The following is a 22117-nucleotide window of genomic DNA, read 5'->3' as shown; positions in this document are numbered from 1 at the left end:
AGACCCCCAAGACACAGTTTGAGGACCCCCAGGGGTCTACGAACTACAGGGTGAAAAATACTGGGCTAGGTGAACAGCATGGAACTGGTTTATGGGACAAACTGGTGTGAGTGCTACGTGTAGTGTGAACCCTGGACTGGCTTTGTACACACCGTGTATGCCAGACCATCTCTACATACCATGTGTACTTCATAGGGCTGGGGATGAGGCCAGCGAGCAGTGTATGGCACGCGGGCTGGTCTGGGACACGCTGCATGTCTCAGCCTGGATCATGGGCCTTATATAGCATACCACTGGTGTAGGAGATAACACAGCTTGGCCCTGATATAGCATAAAGTAGTTATGCTATCTCTTGAATTCACAGAAAGAATCAAAATCTGCCCTGCATTCATCTTTCATACACATTGCATGAAAATATAATAAAATATTTATTTTCAGTATTTTTACTACACCAAGGCTGTGAATATTAAAGAATGAACATCATTTTACTTGAATCTTTCTGGGCCCTGAACTACTGAATACTGGGCTTTAAGCAATAACATAATACCACAAAGCTTTCTAGCAATGGCAAATAGTTAAAAATTATATACAATTGCTATTTTTTTCTAATTTAGTTGTATGTAATGTTAGAAACATCAGAATGTATATTTTGTGTATTTGACTAAGTATTAATTGAATGATCACTGGAGTGAACATTACTGTGAATAAATCTGCAAGCTATTCCACCTTAATTTTAAACAATCAAAACTGCTACAGGTAGTTTCTAATATGCGGTTTCTTATTTTTTTCTTTAAAACATTTCTCTCCCCTCCTAGGATGACTCTTCTGGTAGCTTTTCCTTTCTTATAATTCATGACCCCCTCTTCTTCCTTCCCTGCTGTCTCTTTTCTATTCGCATCAGTTTCTTTCTTTTGTGCCCTTCTCTTTTCTGAAAGTTTTTACATTTAGCTTCTTTCTCCTACAATGCCTTGGTTTACTAGACCAGTGAATAACAGTAGCTTCTTCATATTTAGATCATAACAGATGACCCTGAATAATAGCAAGTGGAACAACCTTGGAAAGTACAACTGAACAAACCAGTTCAGTCAAAATAAGACACTTGTTCAGACTGCCATCATTCTCTCAGTCTGAAACTTTGCTCAGCGACGCCCATATAGTTCTTTGAGCCAATTCCAGGCCAGCTCCAAATATCACACTAGAGTTTAACATAAATCAAATAACTAGCTCACAAAAGCAGCCTCTTGGCTCTGGCAGTGTTCAATACCTAAAGCTACAGAGAATGTTCAGTATACAACAAAACAACAAATCAATATTACTATGCTGTACAATTTCCTCTCAATCCCTGTGACAAACAGGTAATACTTTAAGGTAGGTGTGTCACACTCATCCAGCCCACAGTCACTGGGCCAAACCAAGACTAAAACCCCCTGCAGCACCCAGGGTGCCAAGTCCATCCTAATTGTCACATGAAGCATGCGTCAGCCCTGGGGCTAGCTGGGCAATGCAACACGAGGGGCACCTGCTGCATGTCAGCTGGACCCAGCACTGCAGGGAGCACAGGGGGCACATGCAGCTTGTGCTCCGGACTCCTTATGTTGTGTGCAGCACCAGGTCTAGCAGGTGCCTTGTGCCAGCACTACATGCTGTGTATACAGTGAGCCCCAGGGCTGAACTGGCTGTGTGCACTGCACATAGGGCTGGCATAGGGTACATGTTGCATGTGGCACCCTGCTGGATCAGTCCTTCTTTCTGGTTCTGGTATGGCCTGATCTGGACTGACACTGAAGCCAGTGCACAGGGCCAGTCCAGTGACCCACAGGACAGATTATATGGCTCCTCAGAGCAGATCTGACCCATGGGGCTTATGTTGGACACCCCTGCTTTAAAACTGAGATCTGTTTACCTGCATCTCAATAGGCATATTTACCTGCATCTCAGTGGCTGTATGTCCTAGTCATCTAAGCTGAAAATCTCTTGGTACAGGACTGTACCTCATCTGCTTGAGCAGCACCTAACACCAACGGGTTCCAATCCTGACTGGGGCTCTACTACTGTTGATACAGTAAATTAGAAGTGTGAGTAGATGCTTCTGGATGATTAGGTGCAAGCAATGTGAGAGACTGGTATATGGCATGCCCATTAGCATGGAGAAAGGCTAGGAGAGAGAAACAGCTCTACATAGTGTTCTCTAAGGCTGGCTCATAATAAAATAGGATAGGTGAAGTGAGAGAGATATTCTAAAGATGCACATGGTAGGGGGACTACTGAAGTTTTGCTATGCAGCTAAATTCTGGATTGTCTTATCCTTATAAGACACTGATTATGATGTTAAGTGTTCACCTTTCATGTCCATTAATTATGAACAAATTACAGCCGTGGAGAATTCACTGTCATATTTATTTGCATACCACACACCTTTCCCCAAGCAGGGTCCTTTTCCTTGCCAATCCTTCTGAATTTTCCCTGCCAATCCAGAAGCAGGCATAGGGAGAAGGAACCTGTCCACTACTGCGGATGTACCTGGCTGAGCCTCACTCCCTATGCAGCCCAGCTTGGCTGGCCAACATCTGCTCTGGAGCTTTGCTTACTCCTGCATCCACTGGGGACAGTGGATGAGCTCAATGGAGGAGGGAGAAAATGGGAGGGGAAGGAAGGTACTGCTGAGCACAGACAGGAAGGGAGGGAAGAGGGTGCTGAGAGCAAGAGGCGGCAGGATTCTGATTCAGAGACGTAAAAAAAGTCCCCAGCTACTGCTCTGCTGGCCCTGGGAGTGGGGTGGGGAAGAAAGAGGTTGGAACTTGCCAGGTGCAGCCAACCCCTGTAGAGTTGGTCATTGCATCCTACTCTTCAAAATCTTGAATACACTCATGACTGCCTGCTTCTCTACCCTTTTTCAATTAAAAGTCTTCCCCCCCACCACATTTCGCACTCCAAAAACCAGGTCTTATTTGGGGGTGAGGGTGGGCTATGGATAAATATGGCATTTTTGTTCCACTAGGAGCCAGAGTATATTATTCTTAAGATGCACAGATACAAACTTCTTGCAATCTAAAGATAAAGATTAGGGGAAAGGAATTACGTCCACAATGCAACTCTTTAATGTTATTAAATGCAACTCTTTAATGTTATTATTTCACTAATGTCTTGTAGACTTCATTTTGAAACTCAATTTGTCAATTTGTGCAATTGTTTTAACGTTGGGGGAAAACTGGGGCAATAAGAAGTTGCAAAATTTGCTCAAGGACACAAAAGAGGGGGCAGGAGGGGACAGACAACCTAGGCCTAAAAGTATATTTACAATCAACCAGGACCACAACATAATAATTAGCCTTAATACTCTGGATTTTCAGAAATGTCATCTTAAGGTTCATCATAAAAATAATATCAGTTAAGTGATGCACTCCCATTTACTGTGGAAACAGTACCCCTCCACAAATGATAACAGATGTTTTGAGTTATGCCAGATGGTGACTGCACTTTTAAAAACTAGCTTTGTCGAAGTTTGCCAAAGAAAAAAAGCACAATTTAATAAAATTCTACAACACGGCTGATCCAAGGGAGCAGACATATGCTGCTAATAGCAAAAAGCATGGGAAGCAAAGCTTAGGACTGAATAAACATATTTAATGCAGGAAGCATTAGCGACAGGCAAAAGGAAAACCATTTACACGTAGATATTGTCTAGAGGGTCACATGTTTTGCTGGTAGAGGTGCACCGATACATTGGTCCGATATCAGATCGGCACTGATATAATGAAAATTTATTGCATCGAAAATCAGCTTGATGTGGTCAATAATTGGGTCAATTGATGTCCATACATGCACACAGCCACAGTGCAGCAGGCAGGCAGCAAGGAGCACAGCCTGGCAGCTGGTAAATCTGGTGTGGTGGAAGGGGAGGGAGGAGGAGAGGCAGATCAAGGCCCCCATGTTGAGGGAGGAATGGAGCAGGGGCAAGCGCTGCCCAGCTGGGGAGGAGCAGAAGCAGGACAGAGCCATGGCTTATCTGTTGGGTACAAGGAGTTCCTATCACTGCACGCTGCTCATCCAGGAGCAGCTGGTCCAATCCTTGCCTGCTGGTCTGGCGACTCTTGCTGCTGTTTCCGCCACTTGTTTGGGAGGACATGGGGGGGTGATCTGCATGGGTTGGGGCAGGGCGGGCTGGGTTCGCTTGCTTCAGTCCCTGCCCCACTCTTCCCACATGGCAGGGGCCTTGATTTTCCCCCTTACTCCTTCCCTCCTCTTCCACCACACCAGACTTACCAGCTGCATGCAGCTCTCCAAGTTGCTGGGCTAGTATCAGAAATTGGATTGGTATCAGCCAATATGCCTCCCTGAAAATCAGATATTGGTATCAGCCCCAAAAATCTCTATCAGTGCATCCCTATCTGTTGGTCAAGAACAACACACAAATCTGGGGCTCCTTGTTGGCCTCCATTTTCCCCCCACAAGCTTTTTGTCCCATCCTCCATTCCCTACCTCATTCTGGGGTTCCCTGCAACCGCTCCCTCTCTGATGTTGAGGGCTCTGTGTTTCTTCTGTTTATTCCTTGTGCCATACCACCAACCTCCATTTTTCCTCCTGAAGAGATTCTTTGGTAGGGAGGGACTGGAGGGGCATATTCTAATTTGTTTTCTCTGGGAGAAAAGTCATTCAGGGTGTCAGTGGTTTTAAACTCTGTTGAAGGGATGGGCAAAATTGAGACGGAGGCTATTTTTACACTTGTAGTGACTGCCATTAACTGTTTAGTTGATCCACAGTGTTTACAGAGATGCCTGAAACCATAGATTTGTGTATGTGAAGCAACGGTTCCATGCGTCTCCCTCTTTCCCTTCCTACTTACTCAATTTTCAGCAAAATGTAATAAACTAGGGTGCAAATTTTATGTGGTAGAACCACTCTATGCTAACTCCTTACTGTTAGAACAGTAAGGTAGTAAAATGCATTGCCCAGGGAAATTGTAGAATCTCCTTCACTGGAAGTTTTCAAGCATAAGCATTTAACATGGATGGTTTAGGAATGGCATTCCTACTTTTGTACAGGGGGTTGGACCAAGATTTTTCCTTGAGGTCCCTTTTGACCCTAAAATTCTGTAATGCCCTATGTGGATGCCCATGTGCGTCTTTTACAAAATTAGCTTAGACTGCTTCCTAAATGGACTAAAAGAGGTACCTCTCTATCCACTTTGTGTTATGCAAAACAGGAGAAAGGCACTTTTATTCTGCAATAATTGTGTCCACACAAAATTAATCAGGAATAGCTATAACACTTTAAATTCACATTTTACCTTAATTTGAATTACCTTTCAAGTATAAACAAGTCTATAGTTTGGCCAGGAAAGCAAGGGCTACTAAAATATTACAAGGTTTTATTGTACTGCAATATAATGTGAAGATTAGAGTTAATGTATAAAGCTGACAAAACAGTTTACTCCAAATAACATGTTAATGTTAATAGTAATGAAAAAATTCAGCAGTTCAAGTTATCACTTGAAGCTATGCATTTACATGTACTTGTCAATGACTGACTGTAAAACAAGAAAGCACTTCAAAAGGAGCTCAATAAGAGTCTGTCTGGGCTTGGTTATAGTCAATATTTTAATTAACAAGTTATATGATGGACTAATGAGTACATGTACAAATGGTGTCGATGAAACAGACTTGGGAGAGTTTATAAGCACTTGGACGGCAGGATTGTAATTCAAAATGATATTGATAAATTAGAGAAATAGTCAAAATGAACAAGAAGAAATTTAATAGCAGCAAGTAGTACACTTGGGAAGGAACAAATCAAACGAATAAATATAAAATGGAGAATAAGCTTTTGCCATTAGTTCTGAAGAAAGGGATCTTGGGGTTATAGTGGTGCACAAACAAAACAGGATGTAATCCCGTTGCTCACATCTCATTCTGTATGTGTTAACGAGATGTCTTAACAAGGGTGCCATATGTTTGCTGGGGAGGCAATTATTTATAATTTCATAGTTTCATAATTGGTAGGGTCGGAAGGGACCTGAGCAGATCATCTAGTCCGACCCCCTGCCATGGCAGGAAAGAGCACCAGGGTCAAACGACCCCAGCAAGGTGTGCATCCAGCCTCCTTTTAAAGACCCCCAGGGTAGGAGCCAGCACCTCTTCTCTTGGTAGTTGGTTCCAGACCCTAACCGCCCTGACCGTGAAGTAGCGCCTCCTGATATCTAGCCTGAATCTACCCTCTGCCAGCTTGTAACTGTTATTTCTTGTCACTCCTGGTAGTGCTTGAGGGAACAGGGACTCCTCCAATGCCTGCTGGTCCCCTCTGACTAGTTTGTAACAGGTCACTAGATCCCCCCTTGCTCAGTATTGGTGACATCTCTGCTTGCAACCACATCCAGATTTGACCACCACACTTTGACAGAGATGGAAAGAGTTAAGAGACAAGCACTAGAATGGCAGTATTGGAGTGATGATGCAGACCACAAGAATGATACACCTTTTTAGAAAAGAAAGGTATGTAAGACAGGACTAAGGCAGAGGAGATCATGATAACAGTCTTCCAATATACATTAAACTGCAATAAAGAAGATGGCAATCAGTATGTTCACTCATGAAAGAAGAAGAAATTAGCTTAAACAGTGTGAAGTTTTAGGTTAGCGATTTAAAAGAACTTTCTAGCTATAAAGGTAGGGAAGCCCTGGAATAACCTACTAGGGAAGTTGTAGAATCTCCTACGTAACAGGTTTTAAGAACAAGTCAGACAAACATCTGTCAGGGATGGCCAAGGTAGACTTGATCCTCCACTGTACAACGGAATGGATTAGAAGATCTCTTAAGGTCCTTTCCAGCCCTACATTTCTAAAGTTCTGCATACAGTAGCAGCAGTGGAACATTCTGTATAACAAATGAGAGTATTAAACCCAGCATAGGTCCTGTGTTTTAAAGTAATTTAGCTTCCTAGTCTTAGGTCATAATTTAGTAAGGTACTTCAATATATGCACAACTTCAAGACCATGAATAATTATTATTTCAGTAGGACTAAACCTATACCTAATTACCATATCTCCTTGAATAAGCTGACATCCCAATAATTAGATTCTTTACATGGAAAATTGATAATTTGTTGTAATTTTTTTTATATACAGAATCTAATTATTGGAGGTTTGCCCCTCTCACTGCTACATCATGGAAAAAATATCTGGGGATCAGGAAGCTCCCTTACCATCTGCCTCCCCACCCCCCAAGCTTTCTTCCCCTGCAGTCCTTCCCCCTCCCTTTCTTGAGCACAAGTGAGGGACAAAGCTGAAAACACTGACCTTGAAGTAAACATGCTTGTAGTGAGTTGAATAGGCAAATTAGTACATGTATCCATGAATTTAGTTAATCTAGAAATGATGCATTTTACCTTTTTTTGAAACTACTGCAAGTTTAACTACAAACACACACATAAGCAGCACATTTGTACCCACACTCCAGATACTCCCGACAAAGGATCTGTGTACTAATTAGCCCACCACTCATGACTGGAAATGGGTGTTCTTGTTGCAAGTCCTGTGATCTTCCAAAAATTTATATGTAGGTAAGGTGTAGCGTAACTTGGTCCAGCTTTACCTCATGATGGGCAGGGCCACACTAATCCTATGTGACAGGCTGAGAAAGGAGGTAACCAGAGGGATTCTAGGTGAGCTGTTTGGGGCCCCATTTGATGATGTTTGCAAGATATTTAAGGCTGGTGAAGAAACAGGTATAATAGGAAATGGGAAAGAAAGGCACAGTTAAGCCACAAGACTGAAAAGGAAGTTGAAGAAGTGTATTGAAAGTAGTGGCTCACCATGACTACAATGGGCACTATCATACATCTTATTTAGATGGGCTGTCAGCAGGTACTACCATGCTTCAGTCTGCCCACCCTGCTCCTGCCCAGCAGCAGCGGTGCCTGTCTACCTGGCACACCATGCCGCTGTGTCACTGCCAGACTCTGCTCTAGGACTTTTGACTAATCAGCCAGGACCAGATTAGTATTGTCCAAGTTTGCCCGAGATATATGGTCATCCTAAATATGAGCCATGATTTTTACAGTGATGCTCAGTATTGGCTGCATTTAATCAACTGCATAGGCGGGTTCCATTACTGAGCACATGCTGCTTTTGACAGCAGTTTAATGATGGAAAATTTATTTAATGGGGTTTCCTTTTATGCATATAAGACAAGGGGCTCCTCTACCCCTGCCATGCTGATTGGGGAAGTGGGGTGCGGTGGGGATGGATTTGTTTTGTATTCAAGTAAATACAGTATTTTTTCTAAATCAGGGCCTTAATTCAAAGGGTGTCTGAAAGCAATGAGATGGCAGATTAGCTTCCAAAGATGTGACCAGCTGGCAACTACTTCTTAAAAGACATGAGTGAACATAAGCACTAGGGAAGAGCCCCAAATTCTAGGTGGAGAAGGCTGTGAACACTCTTCTGTACCTCAGCACAGGAACCCCAAGGTTAACTGACCAATGAACTAAATACAAACTGATGGGTTAAGACCAAATGGGCCTCAACTCCAGTTCTGGCCCCTACAGCCAAAACACCATCCCAGACAAAGAGATATTATGACTGAGAGTCTCACTCTGAAGCTGCCACATCACTTTGTGTGGCTGGGGGAAAGGGGAACCCAAATGCAGTGTGTCCAGAATTCAAATCACACAGCAACTGGCTCCCAGTTGGGAGAGTTGAAGACCTGGTACTAACCAGCTGCCTGAAAAATCAGAGATTGGATCTGCACAGCCACAAGCACTTTGCCACACAGGATTAAACAGAAGCAATCTAAAAATATAAGCTTCAATCATCTTCGACTAATTTATCTAGGACCTTATTTAGCTGTCATAAAGACTTGTGAACCAAGTGCAGACTAGCACACAATTTTGAGGGGAAAAACTCAGCAAGGAGGAACTGGAAATGTCATTTAACTTTTTTAGGTAGCTCCTGAGGTGTTCACATTATTTCTGGTTTGTTGCTAACTTTCACAATATCTGAAAACCCTAACTCCTGGAATAATGAGATCTCAGTTTTCGCCAAAAAGTTTCTAGGCCTCCAAGCTATGGGGAAAAACTTCAAAATGTGACTTAATTTGCACAGAACCTAGAAGGAAAACTTAGAAAAAGAATGTGTAAAACTGTCCCCTTTTGAGACAATGACCTTTTGGGACCCAGCATGATCTTTGAAAAATTGGGGTGTATATAACTGGTTTAGATGGGAAAAAAAAATCATGGTCTCAGCACTGAGGAGATATAATGGCAGTTCTAATTTTGCAAAGAGAAACATGCATGTAAAAAGAGGCCACTGAAGTCAGTGGAATTCCATGTCAGTGCAAATGTCCCAATATATGGTTTTATAACTATCTATATCTATAAATATAGATACACACACACACACACACATTTATATAATATCTGTATATACCAACATATGTTATATATATTTTTAAATGAACCTGGCATTCTCAAACCCTACCTCACATCTAATGATGCTCACTTTCTCTCTCTACATGTATATACACACACGTAAATATAGAGCATGCACATATACTCACATTATATACAGACCACATTCATACATATATATATACAAACACACGTACACATGCAGATAGCACTAAGCTAGTTTTTAAGTCATTGCCTAGATAGTAAGGTGATGCACACTCCAGAAATGTCTAAAATATTGAGAGAAACAACATGGATGAATCTCATTATAGACAAGAGTAATATAATTGCTGTAATTGATTTTATGTTTTGACTGAGAATTCTGCAGAGACATTATTCTTGGGTAATAATGGATAAACTGTACACAGTATTAGTAAGACAAAAAAATGGATTTTAACCAACAAAAATATTACTCTTATTTATCATTTGTATTGCTGTCAAGCTGAAAAGTCAGTCACGGATCATGGTTCTAGATGGTGCAAAAGCACAAAACAAAAATGGTCCCTTGCCTAGGCAGCTTATAATGAAAATATCAGACAACAACAGTGACAGATGGATACAGGCAGAGGGGTACAAGGGAACACTGAGATTATACTGGCTTGCATAGAAGGCAGTGGCCCAAATATCTGGGAGAGCAGAAACTGAAATTCAAAGTGAAGAAAAAATGTCGACATGAAAATATTTGATATTTTAAAAGACAATTATACTCTATTGTAAAAAAAAAAATCCATATGGAATCTTTTGACCCCCCAACTCCAGACTTCTTTTTAATGCTCAGATGCTGCAATTAAAAATCATATTTTTGTGATCATTTAACCTACCTGTCATCTGAAGGTGGTGTCTCAAGTGGTTTTCTGTACTGTCTTTCAACCCCCCTTCTAAGCCAATTGAAAAAGTTTCTATCACCTTGTGAGAGACAGACCTTTTTTTCTCTGGAGCTTCCTGACTCTGTTCTATTGGGAATAGAGGATAAAACTGCTTCCCCAACAGTAATATGCTATTCTGCCAGGAGGCTACTGTAAAAAACAACACACAAGAAAACTTTCTTTTTTATATTTTCTTTTTTATTGGGAACTGACAAATTAAAGACTAAATTTAAAAATAAGTAAATAAGCATCTTAAAATTACAGACCCACCTGCCAAATGCTTGTGTTGTAAAATTGTAAAATTAAGAAGTTCCACAATGGATTTTAGCAAGGGGCCAATTAATTCAAGTCCCTGGGTCCCTATTAATAATATAGGAAAGGAATATTTCAATGTTCCGCTAAAACATGACCTATTCATGACATTTAACACATTAAAAAAATTCAAAGTAGTGAGAACAAATACTGATTGCATGCAGTGATTATATGGAAAATAAGAGGAACCATTCCAATTCACATACAGAACACACAACACGAAATAAAAATTAATGAGAAAAGATTCAAGCATTTTATGGCAGGCTGACCAGAACATACCAGCTTCTCTATTCTGCATTATAAAAGATCCTTCACCGATTTACCAATAAGAAAGTCTCTCTGATCTTCTTTTCAATTCGAGAAGGGTATCTAAAAAAATCCTCTTTCTAAAAACAATAATCTGAACTTTACTTCTCATCAAAATGTACAATATAGTAAATGAATATTGTCTGCTCAGAAAACTGTATTTCCCCTAAATAGGGTTATGTTTTAAAGTATTTTCTAAAGCAGAAATACAGTAGAAAGCAGAGGTTCTGAAAACCCTTTTTTAAAAGAGCATTTCAGTTACATCAGGCTGTTAGCTAGGGAAAACAACAGTAAAAGTTTTATCCAATTGTGTAAGAGGCCAAGCAGAAGTTCCAACAACATTCCTGTTGGAAAAAGCTTTCTTAAACAATGAAAACAAAAATTAAAGGAATATTCAGGGAACTCCATAAATGGGTATGTTCTTATTTTCCTTTGAAACAGCATAGAATAAGAGATACAGGATCAAGAACTTTTAAGGTCAGTGTGCCCTGCATATATGCATTATACAGATATGTCATAACTCTCTGAACAGAATAAATTGGCCACACAATTTGCAGACTGAGCTACAATTAAAAGCACAAGAATACACATTACAGGACTAGCCACTCTCTCACAAAGCAGTTGCTTTTTATGTGGTATACTAGCAAAAGATATGAAATAGCGAGTTTTACAGAAGTTTATAGGAATTATTTTCTACTGCAGATATAACCATGAAAATATGCTTACCTCTGAGTTGCAGATATGAAAATAATGTAACAAACTTCTCAGATGAATGGTTAAAATACTTCTGCCTAAAGCTAACTGGCTCAGGACAGACAGACACAGACAAAGCTAGCAGCATAGACTGGCCCCAAACACACAAAAGCTGATATTGTTCTCCTGCTGAGTGAAAATTTCATTGTAAATTGAATGACATCTGTATTCAGAATCACCCACAGAAACTGTCCCCTGAGAGGTGACCAAACTGCTTGACTCAACAAGAGGCAGATTTCACTTGTAGCCTTCAGTGCAGGCAGCTGTATAACAACAGCTCCTGATTTTACTTTTTTAGCAAATCCTGGCTTCATTTCAGTTAGCAATATAGACAATACAGAACTGATAAGATCTTTCCCTAGGCAAATCCCTCGTGTCCAACACACTCTTAAAAACAAATAATCATTATGGTAAATCTGTGTCACAAGAATACAGAAAATAACCATACATCCATGTCTCCATTTCTAGATTTAGTGTCAATATGGCTGATATAATACAATGCACAATACCTTCCAACATCTCTCTCAAAACAATGAGTAAAAAAAAAATAATCAAAATTTTTCATAAAGTCTATAAAAATATACTTGTGGGAATAAAAAGCTGTTTCACTATATTAAATTGGACTCTGCTTTTCCTTAAAATTATTGGTATATTTTACTTATCTTTATTAAGTTCATTATGATCTAAATTGGATATCAGAATGAATCAGTCCGTAAAGCTTTATATAGGCATAAAAAAAGGAAAATCTGTTTGAGCCACATGCAGGAATGTGCTACATGATTCTTCATACTTCTGATCATCACATTTCCAAAAGAGGTGGGAAGGGATGTGCAATAAAGTTGGCACAGTTCAATTTAAATCTGTTCTTTTTGAAAAAGTACTTAAAACAACAATAAATAGTTTTCTAACATAATGGCTTTAAGATAGGGGTGGGCAATTATTTGGGCCTGAGGGCCACATAGGGAGTTTTGATGAACTGTCGCAGGCCAGGTCGGCACCTCCCTGTCCCCGCCCCCACAACAATTCACCAAAACACTCAATGGGGTTTTGGGCACGAAGGGAGCAGTGTTCGGGAATGGGATGGGCAGGCGAGGTCAGGATCATGGAGTTGGGTCACAGGGCAGTGACAACTCGGGGCTAGGGCCCATGCATACTGCAGGGGGGAGAGTGTGGTGTGTGCAGGCTGCCTGGGTGCTAGGTCCCAGAAGCCAGCTACAGGTGAGGGGAGGGAAGGGGAGGCAGCAGCCACGTGCAGAAGAGCTCATGCCGGGCAGTGTGGCCCAAGGCTGTCCCCACAACACTTGCACTGGGGCCAAATCCTGCCCAGGGCAGCCCATGCCATGCTCCTGCCTGCACCCGCTGGCCTAGGCCCAGCCCTGGCCAGTGCACAGCACCTGGTGGGGCTGTTCCCAGTGTGGCTACAGCCGGCCAGGTGCTGTTCTGCTCCCCTCGCCTCCAGTGGCAGCTCCTCTTCCTGCCCCTGCTGTGCTACTTTGGGAGGGTAGGTGGGCAGGTGTGGGGGGCACGCTTCAGTCAGGCAGCTCCTGCCCCAGCACATGGGTCTCTGGCTCCAGCTCCAGCTCCCATCTATCTGTCACCTGCTCTGTCCGCCTGGCACAACGAGCAGCCACCTGTGGGTGAAGTGGAAGGCAGCCAGGAGCTGGAGCCCTGCACACTGGGACAGGAGTTGCCCAGCTAAAGCTTCCCCCCCCTGCCTGCCTACCTGTTCTCCCAGAGCGGCACAACAAGGACAGGAGCAGGAGAAGGAGCCACCACTGGAGGGGAGGGGAGCAGAGCAGCACTCAGCCAGCTGCAGCCGTACTGGAAACAGCCCCATTGGAAGCTGCGTCTGCTGGTTGGGGCCTGGGCCAGTGGGCGCTGGCGGGAGTGTAGCGTGGGCTTCCCCGATGGGAGTGAGTAGTGCTCAGCCCCATGTGTAGTGTTGTGAGGGCACCCATGGGCTGGATTCAGTCAGTTGGCAGGCCCAATCTGGCCCACAGGCTGTATTTTGCCTACCCCTGCTTTAAGAGGACCTTTTATAACTCATTTCTAACTATAAATATATTAGTACTTCTGTAATAAACCGTAATTTTTTTAAACATCAAAGTGTATTTGTTAATATTTATTGTCATTTTGTACAATTACAAACAACCACATAATGGGTATTGTTCTAAAGGCCTGTTTCAGGAAGATGCATTGATAGGGACAGGCCCTACATGAGCAAAATATACTGATGTAAAGTGGTAGCCACTTTTCTCTACAACCAAAACCTGTATTAAAATATGCATGTTGTTTTTCTTGTTTTCAACTGGTAATGTACCATCACTGAGAAACAAGAGCTAAATTAAATGTCTTCTGGCATGCATACAGGCAGAAAGATCATTATGAAAAGAAACTTACCCAAAAATAATTTTTCCTATAAACTCTAGGCAAAAATCTATCCACAAAAGCAATGTTGAAATCATTCTAGCACAGTTACACCAAGACCGGGGTAGTACATGTTATTCATATGAATCTGATCTTTTAGCTCACAGATGATATAGCTGTGTCTGAGTTTTTCAGAAATTTACTTAGTAAGCAAAACAAGTTGGATGGTGTTCTCAAAGTAGCTTATACCATACCACCCCATAGCATTTGTTCATATCACAACATAACAATGCATAATTTAGATTCTGAACTTGTTAAAAACAACATACAAAAATGATTAGCAAACTAGATTTGATAACAAAGAACATGTTTTCTGAAGTGTAGGTAAAATATAAAGATTTTATTCTAGGAAAAATATAAACACAACCAACAGGCTACAGTCATAAAAAATGTGCAATAACACACATCCTGTCATTTAGCAGGATTAGCCAGCACCTTAGTCTTTGACCGGTGTTAAGGATGGCCTTCTCATTGTAGCAGGAAGAACGCTTCATAATGCAGCGTTTTAAATAGACCTATTTAAATTAATTCAAATCAGTGTAATGGCAGGAAACCCCTTTTCCTACCAACCTGAAGAGGTATCCTGCATATATTCGGCTTACTCTAAAAACTGCTGAAGAAAGAAACTCCTATTTGATTTCTGATCTGTATTATCTGAGAAAGTAAAAAGAAAGGGATGACTTGCGTTCCTTTTGTACAGAGATCCTTCCTCTTTTGCCTTTAGAGAAGATTTAGTTTAGAAGTGAAGGAAGAGATTGCAGCAGAGAGAATGATACATCACATGCTTATTCTAAAAATAAGGACAACTCTTGAGAAAGAGTAGGAATACAAGAACAAATTTAACTTATGGAAAAAGGCCAAGAAGTAGGAACAACAGTTTTTCATGCAACTGACATTTGATTTGACACCAAAAACTCCCACAGTAGATTCTAAAATTCCTACTCAGCAGAATTAATGTTTCATAGATAATTTGCCCTGAAAGTTTAACTAACCCGAACCCTTCTGACAGGCACAAACCCTCCCCCTGCTCATATCCGGCAGGTGACTTTCTCTGAGCAAGCTGGCACTTTATCAATGGTGAACAAACAGAATGCATAATCTAATTTGCTGAAATAAAAGCTTCTTCGCTTCTTAAAATAATCTGCTTTGCGCTGTGTCAATATTTTTAAACATATATTTTCTGACAGTTGGGTGTTTTACAGATTTAATTTTTTGTAACTCAAGTAAGCATGGCTTTGGAAAGATTTCAGATTTAAAGATTTCTCATTTAACATATTCTAGTAAAACATTAAACTGCTTTTCTCATTCATGCTGCTTTCTGTCTCATTAAAAGAATGACCAAGCCTTTCAAAAGAATTGCTGAATGACAAGATGTCTATGACCGCTTTATGTTCTTTTTTACATAAAAAGATCATCCACAGCATTGGTTGGACTGTTATTGGAACAATGTGTCCAGTTCTGGCAGTTGCATTTCTGAAAAAAGCACTGAAAAATTAAAAATATTTCAGAAATAGGAACAAGAATGATCGAAGGTCTGAAAACCTGCCATCCACTGGGACACTAAAAAAACCTAATTTTAGTTAATTTATCCAAGGGAAGTTATTGGGTGACTTTATCACGGTTTCTAAATACCTACACACAGGCAAAAGATTTCTGATAAAATAGAGATTGTTAATTTAGCACAAAAAGTCATACACTCTTTTCTACAAAGGTACTTATATCAGGGTTATTTCAAAATACAGCCTCCTTGTATTGCATTAAGCAATGTAGAAAGATTCAGTGTCTTGAAACTGTAAGTACATGAACTCAAGCTAGAAATAAAATTTACATTCTTAAAAGTAAACCAGGGATCATCATTCCTTTCAACTGGAATGGTGGATTCTTCATTTAACATTCTGTAAATCATGACTGGCTATCTTCCTAAAAGAAGATTTACAATTTAACCAGTAATTCTGTGCTTAATGAAGGCACTACTGAGTGAAAATTTTTTGCCCTGAACTATGCAGATCAGCCTACATGAATAGAATGGCTCCTTTCTGGCCTTATGATTAATGAATCAATAAATTCAGTAGCCTTAGTATAAATAATTTTAGCCTGTGTCAAAAACCATATGAATGGCAGAATAACTAAAATATAAGATATGGCTTTAAAATAATTTGTCTGAAAAAAAAATCTACAGGCTAAATTAATTAGCCAGCGGTATAACTTATCTGCCTATAATGAGTTAGTACATATTAAAGCACTCAATAAAACTCATTTGTGATAGATAAATTAGTACTATCATTTATTCAGAGCCAGTGAAGTTATTCAATAAAACTCAAAGCTCATAACAAAGCTTGCTATACCTTCACAGCAGAAAGGCTTTAAAATTGCAGGATATTCTACTGATTGTTTTACTATTATTCTGCTGCCTTACAATTTGCTGTTATTGCAAATACCTCCACCTGTGTGGGGCTACAATACAAAAGTCAATCCAACAGCAAAAAGATCAAAGGTTGGAGAAAGCATGTAATAGCAGCATAAAGAAAACTCTTCTCCATCTTGGTGCTAGTGGGTATAAATTCTTCTGGCATAAATTAGGCATATTTTGGTCCATGCACTGTCATGGGTGGATCTAGGATTATGGCGGTGGTGTGGCAACGATCTCTTGCTGTGATCCTGGATGTCACTGAGCTCTCTGATTAAGAGAGCTCAATGTTTGCTCTTCCCCTCCCCCCTAAATTAGCAACAGGAATGTGCAGTGGTGGAAATGCTGGTCGCTGGTGCTGGCCATACACTGCACATGCAGCACACAGCCAAAGGGGGGTGCACTGCTGAACCTCCCCTGGGCTTGCCCTGTATGCCATCAGTTTAAAAAAGAAAAGATGTGGGCTGAATTCTAAGCTTAGTTATGCTTGTGAAGTCCTAGTGTAAACAACTGGAAGTCAGTTTGCTATTCTGTTGATGATTTATGAAGCAGTGCAAAATCAGATAATTTTCCCATGGCTACACTTGGCCTCTGAAGTGCTAACAGGATTAGTTAAAAAGAAAAAAAATAGAAAAAGTTGTTACTAGTTTTAAATAATGGCTCAATCCTACCAAGCTTTTTGTCTCTATGACGAATAATCTTTGATTGAAGAAAAGTATTTTGAGAACAGTTTGGCCTTCATAAAATTGGATGTTAAATCCGCAACACACTCACAGCACCATGGTGTAGCTTCACAGATTACAGGGACTGTGTCAGATTAATTTAGCCCACCAGTCTAGTGTTTTGTTCAAAATGGAATGGTTGCAGTACAGGTCAGACTTTTCTGCTACGCTGCTGGATATTACTGCCAGGAAAAGCTTCCTGCCCGTGCCACCAAAAGGTATGTAAACAGAGCAACCCTGTGCAAAAGTACAGGGAGTCAAGAATTTCTTACCTGTGGCACAATTAATGTTGCTGGACCTCTAGACATTCTCAGGTAAAAGAGCTGTGCTCACATGAATGTTTTGCCAACAGGATTCAGTAACAGAGCCACTCAATTCTTTCATTTCCTCAGCATAACAGCTAAGATGAGAGAGGACCTAGATATCTGAACTTTTTTCTCTAAGTATTAATAGGTCAGCATTTCAGTCATATGAAAGAAAGGGCGTCCTCAGATACCCAATTTTACTTGGATGCCTCCCTGGATACAAGTTTTGTACTATATGGCTAATAATTAATGTGTTCTTAGGTGAATGGAGTAAGAAAATCTACCCAAAAGCCCCTAATCTCCTGCAAGTATAATTCCCCTCCAGGGGAAAGGTTGAGAGTTACAGTCATGTCGTGTAAAGATACTTTCAGATACTAAAGTAATAAAGACCGTGTACATGGAACAGAATGTAAATGTTGCATTTCACAGGGTTTATTCCGAAACACCATAGTCCAGATCCAAAAAACACACAACATACAACTCTAGGTGGAATGTAAGCACCTAGAATGCAACTGAGCATCCACAAAACCCTGCCTATTCACGCTAGATGCTTTTGCCATCCGTTATCTATTTTATCCAATGATTATGTAATGTCAAATGAATAAACAGTGCCTGGAGTGAAGACTGGAACCCCGAACCTGCCCAATGAATGCCCCCATTACTTGAGTGCAGGCAGGCGCTCTCAGGCCCTATGAATCTTCCTTTTGTGGCTGCAAAATGACGCAGCATTAAAGGAAGGGTGAAGAATGTGTTCACCTAGATCAAGGCCATCTAATTTCTAAGTAGCTGGTAGCTGCACCCCACATGGGCTGTATTAGCAGGGGCAGCACACAGGGCAGGCTGCAACAGCATGAGCTCAGGGCACCTCCCCACATTGTGTGCACAGGTGTCGCACCCCTACTTTGCACTGTACATACTGCTCCTTTGCCACATCATTGGCTGCAGGCTCCCCCAGAACTGCAATGCTGTGCCATACCACACTGCCACCTGGGGTCAGTACAGGAAGTGGAGATCCTGGCTACTGCAGCAGCTGGAGTGATAGGGAGAGCAGCAGCTGGTGGGAGTCCTGGGGCTGCAAACTAAGCCCTTGTGTTTCCTTGCATTTTCTTCTCTGGCCAGTTTTCATTCTGTTGGGTAAATTACTTCAGAGAATGAGCATCTGACCCAAAACCAACCCACTGTCTTTATAATTAAATATTTATATATCCCAGAATCAAAACTGAGGAAGGCACATCTCTATTTATTTTGGGTTCCCATATGTTGTTCACATCGCTAATGTCATACACCATCTATCTATTTAGCTATTTAGTTGGTCTGATAAAAGATATCACATCTACCCAAAGAACCTTGCCTGCCTGTGTCCTTAGACCAACATGGCTACAACCAACAACCATACACCATCTACGTGATTTTCAGGAATAGTTCTGACACCATGCCAGTGGAAGGAAATAAGCCTACAATGATGCTTAGTCTGCCTGTGGCAACCTAAGCAAGAGAAGTCTGGAGTTTAGCAGGTGGTTTTTAGTTCTATGGGGGGAAACAGAATCTCAACTGACATCTCATTTGTGCTACCATAAATTTTTTTATGGAGGCACGAACAGTGAGCAAATAGGTGTCCCTACACTTCGTTGTGCCACATCAAAGGAAACACTGTTTCACTGGGCGAAACACATTTCCTGCTGTCCTGCTGGATGTGATATCCAGGGATAGGTTTAGGTGAGTTTACCTGTTCACCCAAAACTGCCTCTGGAGATCACACTGCCCCTTGTCCTGCACCATCAAGGTTTGGACAAGGGCTGACATGTTTTACCCAGTTAAGCGCATTAGCTGTGCTGCAAAAATGTTGTGCCGCAGCTCATTTCCTTCAATTGGTGATATCTATCTCTAGCTTTTGTAACTCTCACACTTCCTGGGCTTCACACATATCTAGGGGAACCAATCTCTATATACAAACTAGTGTTGCTTGAAAAGCGCATTTTAAGACTAAAACATTTGCACGAGCCTCTGTGTCTTTGTACAAGGTTACCAATACAATCTGGTTTTCAAAAAACTGCAGAAGTTTTCCTTTGAGTTTCATGCCTCTCACCTGCCTTGCCTGGGTATGCTTCAAACAGACTCATCATAGTTTTTATGCACAAAAAAGCTTAACTTCCTTGATGTAAGATTGTGACAAAATGATCTAAGAATACTTCATGTAAAAAGAGGAATTTAATCTATACATTTAGAATTTTCATAACATAGATCTTGCATAACAATAAACCACACATCAACAAAAGTAGTAAGTATAACCTGTTGAATTACAGTATTTTAGTAGATAGAGATAATTAGTTCAATGTGTAAGTTTACAAGTCAAGACATTAATCACTTCCATGTGATTAAGTCCCGTGCAACGTCAGATTTCTAAAACCCTCTACACGTACTATAACCCATGGTAATCATTGTATTTTGATGTCATCATACTTGCCTGATGTTACATTTATCAGTTATTGCATTTATATATTTTCTTATTTATAACCAAACAAAAAGCAAGCAGTATGCAGAAAAGCAGTGAATATTGTATAGTGATTTAAAAATACATAATAAGCAGAAATATTTAGTTATTAAATATGAAAATATATTCAAATCATCTACTATAAAAGGACTTACATCTAGTAGAGTGTGCAGATGCTGATCCTGGAAAACACTGTGTAGAAAATCTAAGTCTTTTTCACTGCAATCTGTAAGCGCATGAATTTCCTCCAGGCTGTCCAGCACCTGTGAGACTGCTCCTACAGGCACACAAACAGAAAAAGAAATCAATACAGCAAAGACTCACGGTAAACTAACCTTTGGAACAGGAAACTTTCACTTCATTCTGTACAACTGAATGAAACAGGCACTTTAAACAAGTCTCTACTAGAGAATTTATTGAATACACTGTATTATTTAGTAGTAGCTCAGTATATATCTTCATTTCTTCACAAACAACAGTTTAAGGGCACACTCCTGCTTTTATTGTGTCTTTGGTATATTCTTTTCAATGGGATACCAATAAGGATTGATATATTTTTAATTTCGAACGCTCACATAGGATCTACTGTATCTAACCATCTATGTCTTATTTTTCTATCATTTGCTGCAAGTATCTGAAAATCTGACCCATTACTCAGCTGTCTGTTGGTAAGCGGAAAAGTAAGAAAGAATAAGAGCACAGGAAATTGAATTGCAAACCAGGAAATGAAAAAATTGCTAAATGATCTCTGATTAACAAATTCTCAATCGTAGGCATTTGCTTTATCATTCTATATTTTACTAAAACCTGCTCAGTATGTTCATTTATTCTGCTTTTCAGAGCTCTGTCATGAAAATATGAAATGGATATAGGTGTCTGAATTTATAAAGGATATTCCAATTTAATACAGGGTTGTGCTTTTGGCAATGTAAAGCTTTTATAACAAAGAGTTTTTATCATTCTTCTATCTTTAAAATGCTTCTGTAACCCCTCTGTAATCTGAAATACTTATACTAATTAATCTTAGGAAAAACCAAACCAACCCCCAACTCTCCCTCAGTAACATGAAGATCAATTACTTTACCTTTTCCTCTTACAAATATCCAGGTAAAACTGGGATCATTCAGATTAGACTATACAAAATCTACTATGTAAAAATTTCTGAGCACAGCGGATGCAGTATAGTATAGCAAAGTTAGTGTAAAGAATCTCTTATTACATTATATACCGTTTTACCCAAGATTTTCTTTCTAGTTTCTTTTATACCAGGGGTTGGTAACATTTTGACCAGAGTGCCAAAAACACCCCAACCTTGTCGTGCCAGATGCAAATGGTGGAGGAGCTGTGAAATGCCCGGGCGGACGGTTGGGAAAGGGCTTAGGTTGCACAGCTCTGGCCCCTTCCCTGCCATAGGCACCGAGCTGCACACGCAACTGCCATCACAGGGTCAGTGCTGGGGCTCCGGACCCCAGTGTAGCTGTTTGCAGCCTGCCTGCTGCAGCTGCCCAGAGCCCAGGTTGGCTGTGGCAGGCAGCCAAGAGGCTGCAAACAGCTGTACTGGGCTCCAGAGCCTTGGGTGGGCTCTGTGATGGTGGTGGCTACACCTTGGGGTGCACAGCTAGGAAGGGGCCAGGGACAGCATGTGTACAGTCTGCCCAACAGAGTGCAGGCATGCCTGCCTGACACAGCCAGTCGAGGCTCTGAGTAGCTGCTACCTGCCACAGACCCGCACTGCTTGCAGCAGGGCTTATACTATAGCCTCCTGGCTACCTGCTGCAAGTAGCCCAGGCTGTGTGGCCGGTGGCAGATGCCCAGAGCCCAGGCCAACTGTGGCACCCCAAGCAAAATGGCCTTGCGTGTCATGCTATGGCACATGTGCTAGGGGTGCTGACACCTGTTTTACATTCCAGGGGTTAGTTTAAGGATTCGTTTGAGAATGTTAACTACGTTTTTTATATTTCATTTTGTAGGGATCTTTAGGACCCTTCAAGATGAGTGCAAGATTTTACTTTTTAATATTTCCAGGCTTGGTAGATCATAGATTTCATAGACATTAGGGCTGGAAGGGACCTCGGGAGATCATCGAG

General features: G+C 40.9%; 1 protein-coding gene across 13 annotated transcripts in view; it reads right to left on the bottom strand.

Annotated features, from left to right (window-relative positions):
* Window positions 1–22117, bottom strand: part of CASK (calcium/calmodulin dependent serine protein kinase) — a 387068-nt gene that overhangs the window by 90758 nt on the left and 274193 nt on the right. For all 13 annotated transcript variants that reach the window (XM_019529070.1, XM_019529074.1, XM_019529076.1 and 10 more), the window contains one exon: window positions 20186–20307. In XM_019529070.1, coding sequence (XP_019384615.1) covers window positions 20186–20307 — 122 coding nt within the window. The remainder of the gene's footprint in view (window positions 1–20185; window positions 20308–22117) is intronic.

The sequence above is a fragment of the Crocodylus porosus genome, unplaced genomic scaffold (genome assembly GCF_001723895.1).
Source record: "Crocodylus porosus isolate Cpor-Errol unplaced genomic scaffold, CroPor_comp1, whole genome shotgun sequence".
NCBI lineage: Eukaryota > Metazoa > Chordata > Crocodylia > Crocodylidae > Crocodylus > Crocodylus porosus.
The sequence above is the reverse complement of the archived record's forward strand: the minus strand, read 5'-3'. Positions and strand labels throughout refer to the sequence as shown.